We start from the raw sequence: 14457 nt of genomic DNA, 5'->3' as shown, positions 1-14457 counted from the left end.
TGTGAACGGAAATCATGCGCCAGAGGCCCCATTAGCGAAAGCACGCCTCAGGATAAGAACTGTTTCAGCTTAAGAATGAATTAAGTTCGTAACCAGAGGTACCACTGTATAAGGAAACAGGTGGTACAGTCAGTTGGATTCATTTGCTCAAGTTTGAGTGTGCTGCTTTTGTTACAGTAACAGTAATCTGCCCTCTCTCTCCCAGTATCTCTCTAAGCTATGGTTGCACCATTAATGAAATTGTGAAAGAGGATCCTCAGGACCTATCAGATCAAGAGATTCACCCATACTACCAGCTCCTTAGTTGTTACCACCAATGGATACATTTTCAAGAGTTCTGAAAAGTGATTGGTTCCGTGAATCTCAAACAGCAAACCATCTTTATCAGCCCACAACCCTTGTGGAGATCTTTGAGCTTCAAGAAACTGCACCCCTATTAGATAATGGTTTGGTCATGACAAAGGTCCCATAGCAGCACACCCCATATTTTAATCATCTGTATTACAGCCATTTTTAGAATCACTAATTCAGCCTGTGACCTGCATTGTATGTTAAACCTATAGGGCCGCATTCAACTACCCAGATCTGTTAGTGGAAACTAGTACAAGGACTCCTGTTTGTGTAGCAGGGCTTCCCTTCTCTCCTCCCCCATGGGCCTCCAGCACTTCCCCCACATCCACTGTGGAGGTTCAGAAGAACCCCCTGAAAAGTGGTGGTGGGAAGGCGAAGGGAGATAGTTTTGTTGGGCAAGTAGAAATGTTTTTACTGGTGGAACCATCTCTTTAGCACTAAATTGAACGCTACCCATAATTATTCTGGCATAGGCATATTATTGTTTTAGCTGTCTTCTGACCAGGTGGCCTTTCTGAAGTCTGCTAGTGCTAGTAAATTGGGAGTCATCAAGACCAGATTCATGGTTTAACCTAGGAATCTGTTAGGCAGCAGGACATTCAATAAGTTAACAGAATCCCTAGTGAATTCCCACACATGATATAACCAGATGCTCTAGACAGTGTATTTGGAACACCTGGATGGTATTCTTAGCTACTGTTGTAACCTGGACCACCCATCTGAGATGGACATTAAACTGTGTGCCTAGGCAATCTTATATAGTTCAGGTTGAAAGCTGCTTCCATTATTAAATAATAAAAATAGATGTGCTATTGTCTATCAGCTTGGTGTTAATAAAAATAAATGTGACTTGTGGAATTGCTTGAGGGCAGATTTTGGATTAGAATTGTGGGTGGAGAATTAAGTGGAGGTTTGGCTCCCACTTGTCTCCACCTAATTTTTTGTTGGGAAGAGGACCTTTTTTTTAAAAAAAAAAGGAAATTAGGTGAAGACAGCTCCCTATTCTCCTCCCACCCCAATCCTAAGTCTGTCCTCAAGCAATTTCACTAGCCACACGAATATTCAGTTGTGGCCTTGACAGGTTTAGGCCAGTCCTCTACTCCAGCAGCTTGCCGGCACATTCTGCAAAATTGCTGCCACTTTTGAGTTCACAGAACCTAAGTCCCCATGATCAGTAATGGGGCTCCTGTACCCACCAGGTGGTCTCTCTCTCTCTCTTTCTCTCTCTCTCTCTCTCAGAACAGCCAGTGGATTTTATGTTCAAAAACGCTATTCTCCCATCTTGATCACAAAGAATAACCACAAGGTGAAGGGTTTGTAGGAAAGGTTCTTGTTAAAAAAAGGGGATAGTTTTGTTTTGGTTGGGCTTTTCAGTTTCAAACAAAAGGTATACAACTGGAATACTGAATTGCGTATTATATCATTTATTCTCCAGTGGGGCTGAAATGTTTGGAGGGGGGGGGGGTTGAGTTTGCTGTGAACTCTGAAAAAAAATAACATTGAAGCTTGGCTACTTTTTTTTTTTTAATCTATTCATTTTATACTTCTCAGACAGATTTTTCCCTGGGGTGAAACAAAGGTTAACTGAAATTTCCTCTGTTGTGTACCTGAACGAATCAGCAGTTTGAGAAGGAAATCCCATTGATGGGCAAAGAGAGTGACAGGCTCTATTTAAAGAATTCCCCCGACTGTGTGGTAGACCAACCATGCCCTGAATTTAACTGTTCCTGTGGTCCTCATACTTGTACCCACCAAACGAGAGAGAGAGAGAGACCTAGTTTGTACTCTAAATGTTGTGCTCAGCTTTGAAAAAATCAAGAACCATTGACAATTGAGAATTAGCATTACTAACAATGAATCAACTGAAATGATGCAGAGTGTAATGTTATAAAGAGAAAACATGAAGCAGTTGGAAACAGAAATGTGTACAGTGAGCTATTGCATGTATTTTGATTTTTTGTAAATTGTGTACACTTTCTAGAATGCAGTAAAGTTAAAATATATGTGGTTTGGGTGAAAACAATTTTTGTTTCATATATATTATAGTTCCAACAGATTATTTGGCACACTGGAGAAGATAATGAAGTGGAAAGGGCGTAATAGAAATGATAAATGAGTAGAAAACAGCAAAATACATAAAGGCCTATATATGAACATGACAAGTTTGCTTGTTTGTTTCTGTATTTGAAACAGACTGCTTGAAATATAAAAGCATACATCTTCATCTGGATTAACCAATTTTAAACCGATGGTTTAAAACTGATTTAGATGGCAGTTAATTTTTTTATCGCTTTTTAAAAAAACAACAAATTAATAGCTATTGAGTCAACATTAAAATGGGAAGCACATTTCCTTTCCCCCTTTGGATTGTGTTTTGCATGATAGCGACATGGTAGGTTTCGTCAACTAAGGATTACATATAAGTACGGCGCTGCATCAAGATAAAAGAAGAATTTGTAGTGTGGTCAGTTATGTCAGATAAGCACAGTGATATGGTATGGTTGCTGTGGGAAGGAGGTCTGTTGCTTCGTTAGAATGGATCTGTCAAAAACTGCTTCAAATAATTCCTTGGGGGAAGTTTATGGATCTCTTCAGAGTGCTTCCGCTTTTATGGGATACTGACAAATAATCCATTCCATCAACGGGTTTCATCTTTTATAATAAATGATCTTCTCAGTCACCAGGACAATAGTAAGAAATCCCTTTAAGTGTGTACAGGGGTTTGGAGTGCCTTCATGATAAAAAATTGATTTCAGTTTTATCCAGAAGTCATTCCATCATCTCAGAGCGACTGAATGATTTATCCTAAACATCATCTATTGTTTCTGTAGTGTTCCACCTTGATCCTGCTGGCAATTTATTCATCCTCAATTGCCATAAATGCGGTGATTCCCTAATAGTTTGATTACGGAATAATGTCTGGTTGAATGCTGTTCCAGTATACACAAACAGACAAAAGGCACTATAGGCCAGATGTTCTCTTTTGTCCATAAACAGTACAGAATAGATAATTGGAGATCTTACTGGAGTTTTACAATTAACTACACGTTTGTTTTGATTCTCGAGTGATGTAGAGTAGTCCTGTGTTATCTAATTCACATACATTACAAAAGATCTGTGCTCCCCCACCCCCTGGATAATTAGCTAAGAATAATGATCATCCTTGGGTTCCTTATAATCACTTTGCAGATTCTAGTGTCCATTTCACACTCATAGAAATATATAAGAAGGGCAACTCACCCTTTGTACACAAAACTAAGCTTTTGTAATTGTGTGTCTTTATAATTAAACACTGTTTGTCAGAAAGTATCAACTAAGCAACTAGTTCAGAACAGCTCACACAGGATCCAAATCTCACTCCCATCTTTGACAATGTTGCATAAGCCACACATTCCAACTAAATATTTTCATGTGCATGCTTCTGGGGCATCGTTGTAAAAGCCACCTCATGGTAATGCAAAACATTATAAAAAAACGCCCCGTGGTTTTTAGAGATCATAGATGGCTGATAATGTGCATATTCAAGAATTAATGCAAATATGATATCTGCGAGCACATTCAGTATGCAGATGAATGAAGGAATTGCAATAATTGTAGCCATTTTCCAAGCATGAACTCTTGGCATGCTATCTGTACCGTGCTTTGTGGTGTGGAGGTAGTATAAGAGGGCAGCTCTATGAAGAATCTTTCCATTAGGCCAATAAATCTTTTACCCTGCTGAAATCCCACAAAGGAATTTGTTTTTTGCTTTGTAAGATGCTCTGGAAGAAAATTCAGAGGTGATTGCTTAGTACATAGTGCAAATTTTAGAAATACATGCCAGTTCAGACTAATCTCCGTCTTTCATAAGATAAGTGGTTTAGTGGATAAAGGGAATGCAGTAGATATAATCTTCAGCATAATCAAATTTAGCAGTGCTTTTGACACAGTTCCACATGACATTCTCATAAGTAAACTAGTAAAATTTGATTGTAAATGCTTTGGAGGATAGGGTTTTGGATTGGAATGAACTTGGTAGTTTTGAGAACTGGTCTGTAAGCCACAAAATTAATTCCAAGAAAGATCAAACGGAGTTACAAAATAAAATGCAGATCATGAAATCTTGGATAACTGAATGGCCGTGCTGAGAAGGCCTTGATTAATAATAAACTGAACATTTTTTCAGTAGTGAGTGAACTGCTGCTATTGTTTTTTTAAAAGCTAGCTAGTATTTTACTAACAAAACTATTATATTACTTGATGCTTCCTTTTAAAATGTTTGATAGAAGTATGATATCCAAATAGCAAAAAATAGCACCTTTCCATCATGTGCCACATCTCAGATTAACACACTTAAAGGAAAATGTAAGCAAATTGGAAGAAATTTAGAAAAAAGATGATAAAGACACTATATGACAAAACGTTGAAAGAAATCAACTTGGATCTCATCCTCACTATGTATTTAAAGCATCCTGATACCACTTTAAACAGTCATGGTTTCATCAAGAATCTGGGAACAATTCTCAAGAGTTCCCTGGGAAGGGACACTGAGTGTTACACCATGCTGGAAATTGTAGCTCTTTGAGGAGAATAGGGGACTCCTAACAATTCCCAGCACCTTTAACAAGCTATAATCCTCAGGATTCTTTGGGGGAAGTAATGACTGGTATGAAATGTGCTTTCAAGGTAGAGTACAGATGGGACCTTGGATTCAGAGTGTGCTGCCACTAGTGGAAGGTGAGATTTGTTAGTTCCCCTTTCCCCCTGCAGCTCTCTGTGTGCCGTCCCAGAATCTGTACTGAAGGGTTGGGGAACCTGCTGTAATGATGTGAGAGGTGGAACTGGCAATAGTCTCCTCCTCTTTAATTCTTTCAACAGTGGGATTCCTCCACTAGATGATGGAAAGAGCCTTTGTATGTGTGGAAAGTGAAGTGTTTGCTGAGAAAGAGATATCAACTTTATTCCATTGTACTGTTTACATACTGTTAAGTTTTATTGGACTAATTACTTGAATATGTAGAATCATTGCCATGTTGGTTCCATAAAAAGTTACATATGTATCTTACATATAACTCTTATTGAGGTACAGTGGTACCTCTAGTTGTGGACACGATCCGTTCCAGGGTACCATTCGCACCCCGAAAAGTCTGCAAGTAGAGCGGTGCTTCTGCACAAGCGCAGAGCATGATAGAGCGCTTCTGCATGTTTGCACGCGGTGAAACCCAGAAGTATACACTTCCGGGTTTGCCGTGTTCATGAGCCAAAAAGACGCACCATGAACCTAACGCAACCCGAGATACTCACATTCACCACCACCTGGAAAAGTTGGATTAATTACAGTAACTGACATCCACCTAGCTGCTTCAGTGGGTAATACATACAGATCGTTATTAAGCAGCTTTGTTGACTGCTTTAGAAGGAACAGAGTTCACTGTGGCATTGGATTGGTTCTGTTAATAAGGCAAGTATTGTTGGCATTTGAGAGACAATGGAGTGTGCCTTTGGGGATAAAGTCAAATCGCTGCATTAGCAGCACTGAAGTGGCCTCCCCAGGACACAAGCCTGGGCGGTGTGTATGGAGGTCCTGACTGCCCAAACGACAACCCCAGCCTTGCTGATGTGGTTCAAAGGAAAGCAGAGCAATATGTTTGGCACCAGCTTGGCTGCAGCAGTTGCCGGAAGGAGGTGTACAAGGTGCCATCCAACCATCTTAGGGACTCCGCTCTCTCCTGGCAGCTGGCAGTAGAGCGCAATGACCATCTGCACCATGCTGCTTCAGGGTTGCTTATATACCGTATGTGATCTTATCCCGAGTTTGGCTGCAGCTGCACGCACTGCAGAACACACTGGTAAAAGTTGAGTGGGCCACTTCTGTGGTCCAGATGGAGGCTCTTTCTTTTTCCCCTTTTCTACTTTGGCGTCCTCTGCTCTGGGCCATTATTGAGATCCACCACTTTCTGTAGATGACAGGGGTTAAGAGCTGCTTTTGAGAGAGGACTCTGTTCTTTCTTTCTTTCTTTCTTTCTCTTTTAATAAAATCTTATTTAAAAAATAAGGCGTATAATGTATATGTATTGACACAAGGGGTCACCTCTACTTTGCTATATTACTATCATAAAATTGTATCCTAAAAATACAACATTCACATACTGTAAAAAAAATTTGCTTATGGCTCACTGCAGCAATATGGTATTAATTGCCCTTTGGTAGACATGATATACATAGATATGCTTCAGAAAAAAATCTGATCCAATTGATGAAACATCTGTAAGTTTAGGCTTGAACTGAAAGCCTTTATGGGAGCTGAAAGGAAAGATAGTGTGATTGATACCAACTCAACTGCAAGTAGAGAGAAACTAAGGAATTAATTCGCTATCAGGAACCAGGGAATTGTGCTGTCAGGAACCAGATAATCAGAGATGGATTGCATGCAGAGAATTAGGCATTTCTTATTTCTCCCTTTCCCGACATCAGTTGGCCATTGAAAATGTAGTTTAATGAGCCAGTCAGATACTGGATGTTGCTCACTAATAGGGCTTTGGAGCTGTGTCTGAAGACTGTTGTCACATACATCTGTCCAGGGCACAATGGATCAAATTTTGAGATTGGTGTGGTAATTAGATGCACTAAGAAAAATTGTGCTCAGTATATTCGGTATTATAGGACAGGATATTCAAGAATTCTTTAAACAGATTGAAAAGTCATTGGGCAAATATTTTTCTCATTGTCTAGTAGATAGTGGATTCTTGTGCAGTGAAATTGTTGGTTCACAAGGGAAAAAACTAGAGATGGGCCCCTGTAACAATTACATTGGTTATTTGTTTAAATGAGCAAATAGTGGATCTGGGAGCAACACAAGATTTGGCATCTATTTCTTTGTGGGTAATACCATTTACAACTTCTACATTAAGAACTTGGGTAAAGCAGGTGAACTCTTCTCTTTAAAAAGCATTAGACCTAGCAAAAATTACCACTGTAAACCACTGTGTGGTTATTTGTAAAACTTTGTGGGACAAAAGGTATTTATTCGTTATTGGTGGCTATTTGAAGTATCAAGCAGATACTTCTTTTTTAACAAAAGTTTCCTGATAATAATATTAGATGTTCTTATAAATTCTAACCATGAAATAGTAAATGAGGGAAGAAGCAAGTTTGGGACAAATAAAGATATTGGCAGTCCATAGATGGGGCAAAAAAGGAGAAACAGCAAACTGTGTTTTTATCAGTCTTTCACCAGTAAAATGAAAATGTACAAGTCATGCAGGAAATAGCAATCACTACAGCATTAATGAGCATATGCTGCAGCAGTCAGTTTCAAATTTTCCATATTACTGGATATTATTATCTAGAGTCGGCACTGTTCATGTGATGTGCTGGCTGGACCTGTGTGTATAATTATAACTCACCTGTTAAAATATTCAAGGCTACTTAACAACAATAGTTAAAATAAAAAATAAAAGTGTTGATCAGCCCAAATCACTCCAAAGATAAAACTCATGAAGCAGCTCGTGTGGAAATAAAATAAATAAATACACCTCAAAATCTGTTGGCCTTCCCCTTGTCCCACACGAACTGAGCCTCTTCTCCCTTGAAGCTACACATTGCAGAAGATGACTGTAGTGGTAGGGAAACTGTTTCAGTTGACTTTGTCTACTATTACTGCTCTTTTTATTAGAAAATCTCCAGTAGCTTCCAAAGAGCCCCAGGGTTCCTTAGAAAACAAATATGCTCATATTGGGGAAAAACTGCAATTTTCACACCATTTACACATGGTAGATTGTTGCAGATCCTGATCCTGATATGATCAAGCACCAAGGTGGGTAAAAGTATAAACTAAAAGTTTGGGCATGTCACTACTGAAGTTCATTTTTTTCAGCCTTTTAAAAATAAGATTTACAACTTTTAAATGAGAAATTAGACATAGTTTTGAAAATCAGTTTTAATGGTTTTTAAAATATCTTTTTCAGGAGTAGGTGGAGCAGACTGGAACATCAGTGATAAAGACGTAGAGGTAAATTGATAAAATGTTGCATATTCTTTGGCTGTTCTTGTGACTGACCAACATACTCTGTGTGGGTGCCTCTCCAAATCCCTCTGTATAAGACATACTAAAATAGTCTAATGCGTGTAGATGTGTTGCTTTTACAAATGCAGTGTGTATTGTCTTATAAATTGTGTTGTTTTCATTACATTTTTTAAGAAATAAAATTTCAATTTCCCATGATAATTTGTAGCACAATAGCCATCAACCAATTATTACAGGAGGGGAAAAAAAAGATAATGCTAGTCAGTGGATATAGTTATTTTATTTTTAATCAAGATTTGGCATTCAAGTGAACATTTATTCCATTTCATAATACCTTTCACTGACTATAGAATATACAGTAAATCAAGAAAGTGTATTTTGGAAAAGTACAGCTATGTATGGGTACGTTTACAGTGATAAATTTATGTATCCTCATAATAACTGGAAACATGAAACAACCAAGAAACATACAAACTAAAAACTTAATAAAGAATTATATAGAGTGGGATGGTTTGGTACAAAACAGCCTCCTCACCTCAAATGGAGTTGAAGTGGCTTTCTGTGAGTTAGCTGTCAAATTTGTATAGGGAGAAAAAGTATATTGATCTTCCCTCTTCATTGAAAGTTGCCCTGATCTAACTAAACTCCCTGCTATCATAGCTTATGGTTCTTGGTGGTCCTGAAGAAAGCTAATACTTCTAAACTTTTCCCAAACATATATCCTCATTACGCGTGTGTGTGTGTGCTCTCGCACACGCAATGAATAGATTCATAAGTAATTGTTCAGCCCCCAAGCTAAACACTGGGTCATCTGTAAAACATCACCACCACCCATGATCAGCTAGCACAGACCAAGCAGAAACATGCCACATGCAGCAGGTCCCATCAACCCCAGCCAGCATGCCAGTGGCCAAGTGGGAGCTACATCACTAGAGTCACATCGTAGCCAACCTTTCCATAAAGGTTGGTATAGAATTAGAAACAATGCAAGGAACCATTTTCTTTGCTTACAGAAGCTTAGCAAGCCAACACATTTTTTCTTTTGCACAACTCCATTAGCAGCAGTATTTGAATTTCCAAATGTAAAAAATGTTTTGCTCATAAGTACTTCAGACTAATGCCTGACTTGGTTCATAATTGGGCCTGAGCCAATTTTGTCACCCCCTTCCCCCCCCCAAAAAAAACCCCTTTTGCTTTTCTCTGACAGTTGAAGATGCCATTGGGAGCTTAAAATACCTTCCCTTCCCCGAGAGTCCCAGAACACTAACCATCCTCCCCCTTATTCCCAGCTGCAACTGTGATGTCCTTGAGAAATAACATTTCCAAGGGATCCTAACACCAGAGAGGGAGGCCTTTCAAAGGTCATTTCTAATCATGTTTGATGTTACCAGGAAGAGGGTAGTGGATGGAGACCAAGACAGGAGGGAGTTACCCAGCTTGAATTATTGTCTGAGCTGGAGAAGAATTTGTGGGTTGGATTATGGCGTAGCATTATGAGCTGAGCTAATTTGGTGTTACAAACTGCCTTCCAAATTTTAGGAAGACTACTCAGTGTAGTGAAGTATGTTTTAGAAGAAGTTTGCAGTATGAATAAGCCCTTCCGTTTAGATGTTATTTTTAGAATCATAGAATTGTAGAGTCAGAAGACACCCTGAGGGTCATCTAGTGCAACCGCTGCAATGCAGGAATCTCAGCTAGATCGTACATGACAGATGGCCACCCAACCTCTGCTTAAAGCCCTCCAAGGAAGCTGAGTCCACTACCTTCCAAGGTAGTCCATCCTACTGTAAAAGACCTGTTTAACGTCAGAACGTTAGTCAGAATTATATATCTTGTAACTTGAAGGAATTGATTCAGGTCCTATCCTCCAGAGAAGGAGCAAACAAGCTTGTTCCATTTTACATGTGATAGCCCTTTAGATATTTGAAGATGGTTATCCTATCTCCTCTCAGTCTTCGCATCTCCAAGCTAAACATATGCAAACATTCCTGAAAGGCTTGATTTCCAGACTCTTGATCATCTTGGTTGCCCTTCTCTGTACACATTCTGATTTGTCAATATCCTTCTTCAACTGTGCTGCCCAGAACTGGAAACAGTATTCCAGGTGTGGTCTAATCAAGGCAGTAGAGATAAAGACTATTCCTTCCCTTGATTCCTTTGACACCATACTTCTATTGATGCAGCCTAGAATAGCATTAGCCTTTTTTGCTACAGCATCAAAGGGTTAGATAAAACTAATTAACATGTAATTTCAAGTTTGCTTTCTCAAATTTGACTTTTAATTGTACTGGAACGAGATGCAGAGCTCAAATTTTCTAATGATTGCTTCTGTTTTTCTGCCACATACCTTACTAATTTGGCTCTGAAGAACCTGATTCTCGAAAGTAGTTAGTGAATATATAGAAAAGTGGTTTGGCCATGGTCATATAAACTATAGATTCTCAACTGACTGAACCCAAAGATTGCTCACTAATGTATTGTTGAGGCAGTGAACAATTTGGTGTTTGCATCAGTTTTTGTCATTTTTTAAAAGATACTTTATTAATTTTTAAAATGAAGACAAAATACAAGGAACATCAAACATGCAGATACAAATGGAAAAGAAAGGAAAACTGGACTGAATATCATTGAAAATATTCTACTTGTGTGGCTGGTCACCATTTTTGGCTTGGTCACTGCTGCAAAATGCTAAGTATTCCAAAGTCAGAAAAATTGTGGCAAGTGGGATTTTATGAAAAGAAAACTGTCAAAGTAGAATTATGCAATTTTATCCCAAACAACTGCTTTTCCAGAGATTGCTCTCTATTATACTTCCTTATGTTTTTGATATTCTACAGTTCTTGCTCTTAGACTCTTGTGTATCAGCTCTCGCAGCGGCTGCCTTTTACATCTGTGCACACGTTTACTTGACCTTTAGCTTTATCCACAAATAGCTGGTGCAGAATGTGCTCCTCTAATTGAATAACATGGTCACTATCAACTGTAGTCTTCAGTATTAGAAAGACAGTAGGTGCCCATTACTGCCATTGACTACACTGTATTCAGCCAAATAAATAAGGAAATGACCGTGTCTCACTGCAAAATCATTTCACAGATGGTCTTTGGAAAACAGCAATATTAAGAAAGAGAAGGCTTTGAGAGTCTCTTATTCCAAGTTCTCCCCCCCCTTAATATTCCATTTTCTCTTTTTCATATTCACATACCTAAGAATTTATAGAATATGTGTGAGGTCAAGGTTTTTTGGGGGTTGTTTTTTTTCGCTGTTTCATCTATGTTTTCTCGTTGCTTTTTTATCTACCTATTCACGCATAGAATAAAAGTGCTTCAAGAGATTATCTATCCCATGAATTTATTCATGGCAAGTTGTTTTTGCAATTATTTTTGATGCATTTTGCAGAATTCTTTATTGTGAACTAATGCTGACAAAGGTTGGCTTAACTATGGGAAAAAGAGACATACCAACTTCTAAAAATGCTTTTTCCCCTTTCTTTCTTTTTTTTGAAGGGAGCTTATACAATTACCAGTGGGTAAAAGGCTTACCAGGGATTTAGATGACTTTTGTTTAAACAAGTATACAAATGCAGAGCTGGATTTTTGACTCCACCTACTAGCCTTAATAGCTACAAAAGTCTAGAATGGCAAGGCAATAAGCTGCAAACTTCTAATGAATTTTCTTTTCATTTCTTTAGGCACGGATTGGCAACTATGTTACAGTGCGGCACAACAACAGATACTACACGCCAGACAAAAATGTCACTTGCAGAAATTGTGATAAACGAGGTCACTTATCAAAAAATTGTCCTACCCCAAAGGTAAATACAGTATTCTGATTTGTCTAGGAAGAGAGCAATTTATTCTGTCAGTTGACAGCTTTCAGACTTTTAAAGCTCTGGTAAGAAATAATTGTCCTGAAGGGACATTTTGAGAGGGGGAAGGAGGAGATGATCGTTTCCCTCCCTCCGCGCACGACAGTTGAGAAGACAGTTTTGTCCCAGGAATCAACAGTTGCGGACTCTTTTGAAGTTTGCACCCTGTACTTGGGGGGGGTGGTGGTTTCAAAAGGCATGCTGCCCTTATGTGAGAGAAATTTACTTGGCGGGAGGGCTGGCAGAAGAAATAGTTCGAGGACAGTGTCTCCCCGCCTCTGAATTTAGCAGTAAACTATGGGCATGCTCCCCATGCAGAGGATTCCCAGATGCTCATTGCAAATTGGTTTCTCCCTCGTGCCACATTGGTGGATGTTTCCCATATCCACCTACCATGCTAGCTCTGCACAAGCAACTTGCAGAAAATCCTCATAGGTTTCCCATTACCCCCTTGTGCTGTCTGTATGGACATCTAGATGGGGGGTGGGGTGGGGGAGGGAGGCAGATCATCTTTCTGCATGCAGGTATGGAGCTCACAATAGATTGGATCATGCCATATGCATGTGATGGGACAATGAACGGCGATAATTCAGAAAGTTTCAGCAGTTCATATTTTAGTACATATATTTGCTCTCGTTTGCATTAAATGGATCATCAGTTTGAACACAAAGTGTTCCCATGGCCCATTCCCCATTAGACAAGTTCCATGTTGGCCGAATTAGGAAGTGAAGTCACCGGATAGAAATCTTTTTAAAAGTATCTACCATTCTCTGTCCACCTTTGGCTGATGGCAGTGCTGATTGTCTGGTCAGTTTCAGCTCAGCAAACACAGAACCGGAAGCTTTGTGCAATCAGCTTTCCAGTGTTTTATTTATTTATTTCTAGTATTTTTACCTGACCTTTCTGTTAAAATAATCAATGTATCTCACAATCATTAAGGCCACCATAAAAACTGTAAGTTAAAAAAAAAAAACCCCAGCAACCATTTTAAACCACCAGCAAACATTCTTGCTAAATGCAGAGTCTCTGAAAATCCTTCTGAAATGAAACCGTTTGCTGCTTGCTTTTTGATGAGCATCAATGAGGCCAGACACACCTCTCTTAGAGGTGAGTTTCAGATTTGGGGTACCACAGCTGCAAAGGCCTTATCTCTAATGTCCACCTGCCACACCTCCTGTCGTGGGGGGCCCCAGAGAAGGGCCTCTGAAGTGGAACCAGATGCTTCAGCAGGCTCGCATAAGGGGAATCAATTATTTTCTGGTTCAAGCTGTTTAGGGATTTAAAGGTCAAAATCGGCACCTTAAGTTGAACCCAGAAACAAATTGTTGGCCAGTTGGTAAAGGGCTGGTGATGTCATCTGCTCTACCTGTTTCAATCAAAAGCTGATTCCTACATTATCTTCTGGAGCAGCCCCACAGATTCCACCGCACTAATGCAACAATTAACCTGGAATTGGGGAGAGAGACAGTGACTGAGGACAGGTCTCACAAGACTGGTGGATTCACCATAAGTTAGATAAATCTTCATCAATTTGTGAGCTAGTTTTATATTTCTTTATAGTCTTTGTATTTTATTGGCTGCAGTGTGTGTGTGCGTGTGTGTGTTTTCGTGATGATCCAGGTTTGTGGAGAGTTGTTAAAATAGTTGAAGTAGAAACAATAAGGTTAAAATTGGTGTATTTTGTTAAAAGGGGGCAAAAAATTTAGGGAAAGTTGAAAATTTGTCTATCAAACATTAAGACAATCACATCATATAGAGAGCTTGCACAGAGATCATTGCACTGTGGCTACAGATTCAACAGGATCGGTGGAGGCACCAGAGAAGTAGGAATGAAGGGAGAAAAAGATTTTTAAAATACCAGCCACCAGGAAAACCAGTTATACTGTGGGCATGGGTAAGGGGGTAACTAACCCATTAACCAGAGACCTTGGAAATGGGAATAATTACTGGAATCTAAACCTGCTGAGAAGGCACTATTTCTTTCCTTCTTGGTTAACTGTTGTTCACACATGGAAATACCAGGACTGGTTGTCTTTTTCTGAACTTCCATCAAGAGCAATAGCAGGGAGGAGCTTCTCTGGAAAGTTATCTGCCGCTTGGTGTTCATAATCATTGCTTCACTTTCTAGACAATGAACATGTAACAGGTGTCTGAAGTTCTGTGAAAACTTTCTGAAAATGCTAGGAAACATTTGTTTATATAAAATAAGCATGCATGTATCACATTTATCACAAG

The 14457-nt window shown here is 39.2% G+C and overlaps 1 protein-coding gene across 3 annotated transcripts in view; it reads left to right on the top strand.

Moving 5' to 3' along the window:
* ZCCHC7 (zinc finger CCHC-type containing 7) overlaps positions 1-14457 on the top strand; it is a 117745-nt gene that overhangs the window by 62904 nt on the left and 40384 nt on the right. For all 3 annotated transcript variants that reach the window (XM_081894315.1, XM_081894317.1, XM_081894316.1), the window contains exons 3-4: positions 8298-8341; positions 12046-12168. In XM_081894315.1, the coding sequence (XP_081750441.1) occupies positions 8298-8341; positions 12046-12168 (167 nt within the window). The remainder of the gene's footprint in view (positions 1-8297; positions 8342-12045; positions 12169-14457) is intronic.

Source organism: Podarcis melisellensis, assembly GCF_964234715.1.
Source record: "Podarcis melisellensis genome assembly, chromosome: 17".
Classification (NCBI taxonomy): Eukaryota; Metazoa; Chordata; class Lepidosauria; order Squamata; family Lacertidae; genus Podarcis; species Podarcis melisellensis.
The sequence above is the reverse complement of the archived record's forward strand: the minus strand, read 5'-3'. Positions and strand labels throughout refer to the sequence as shown.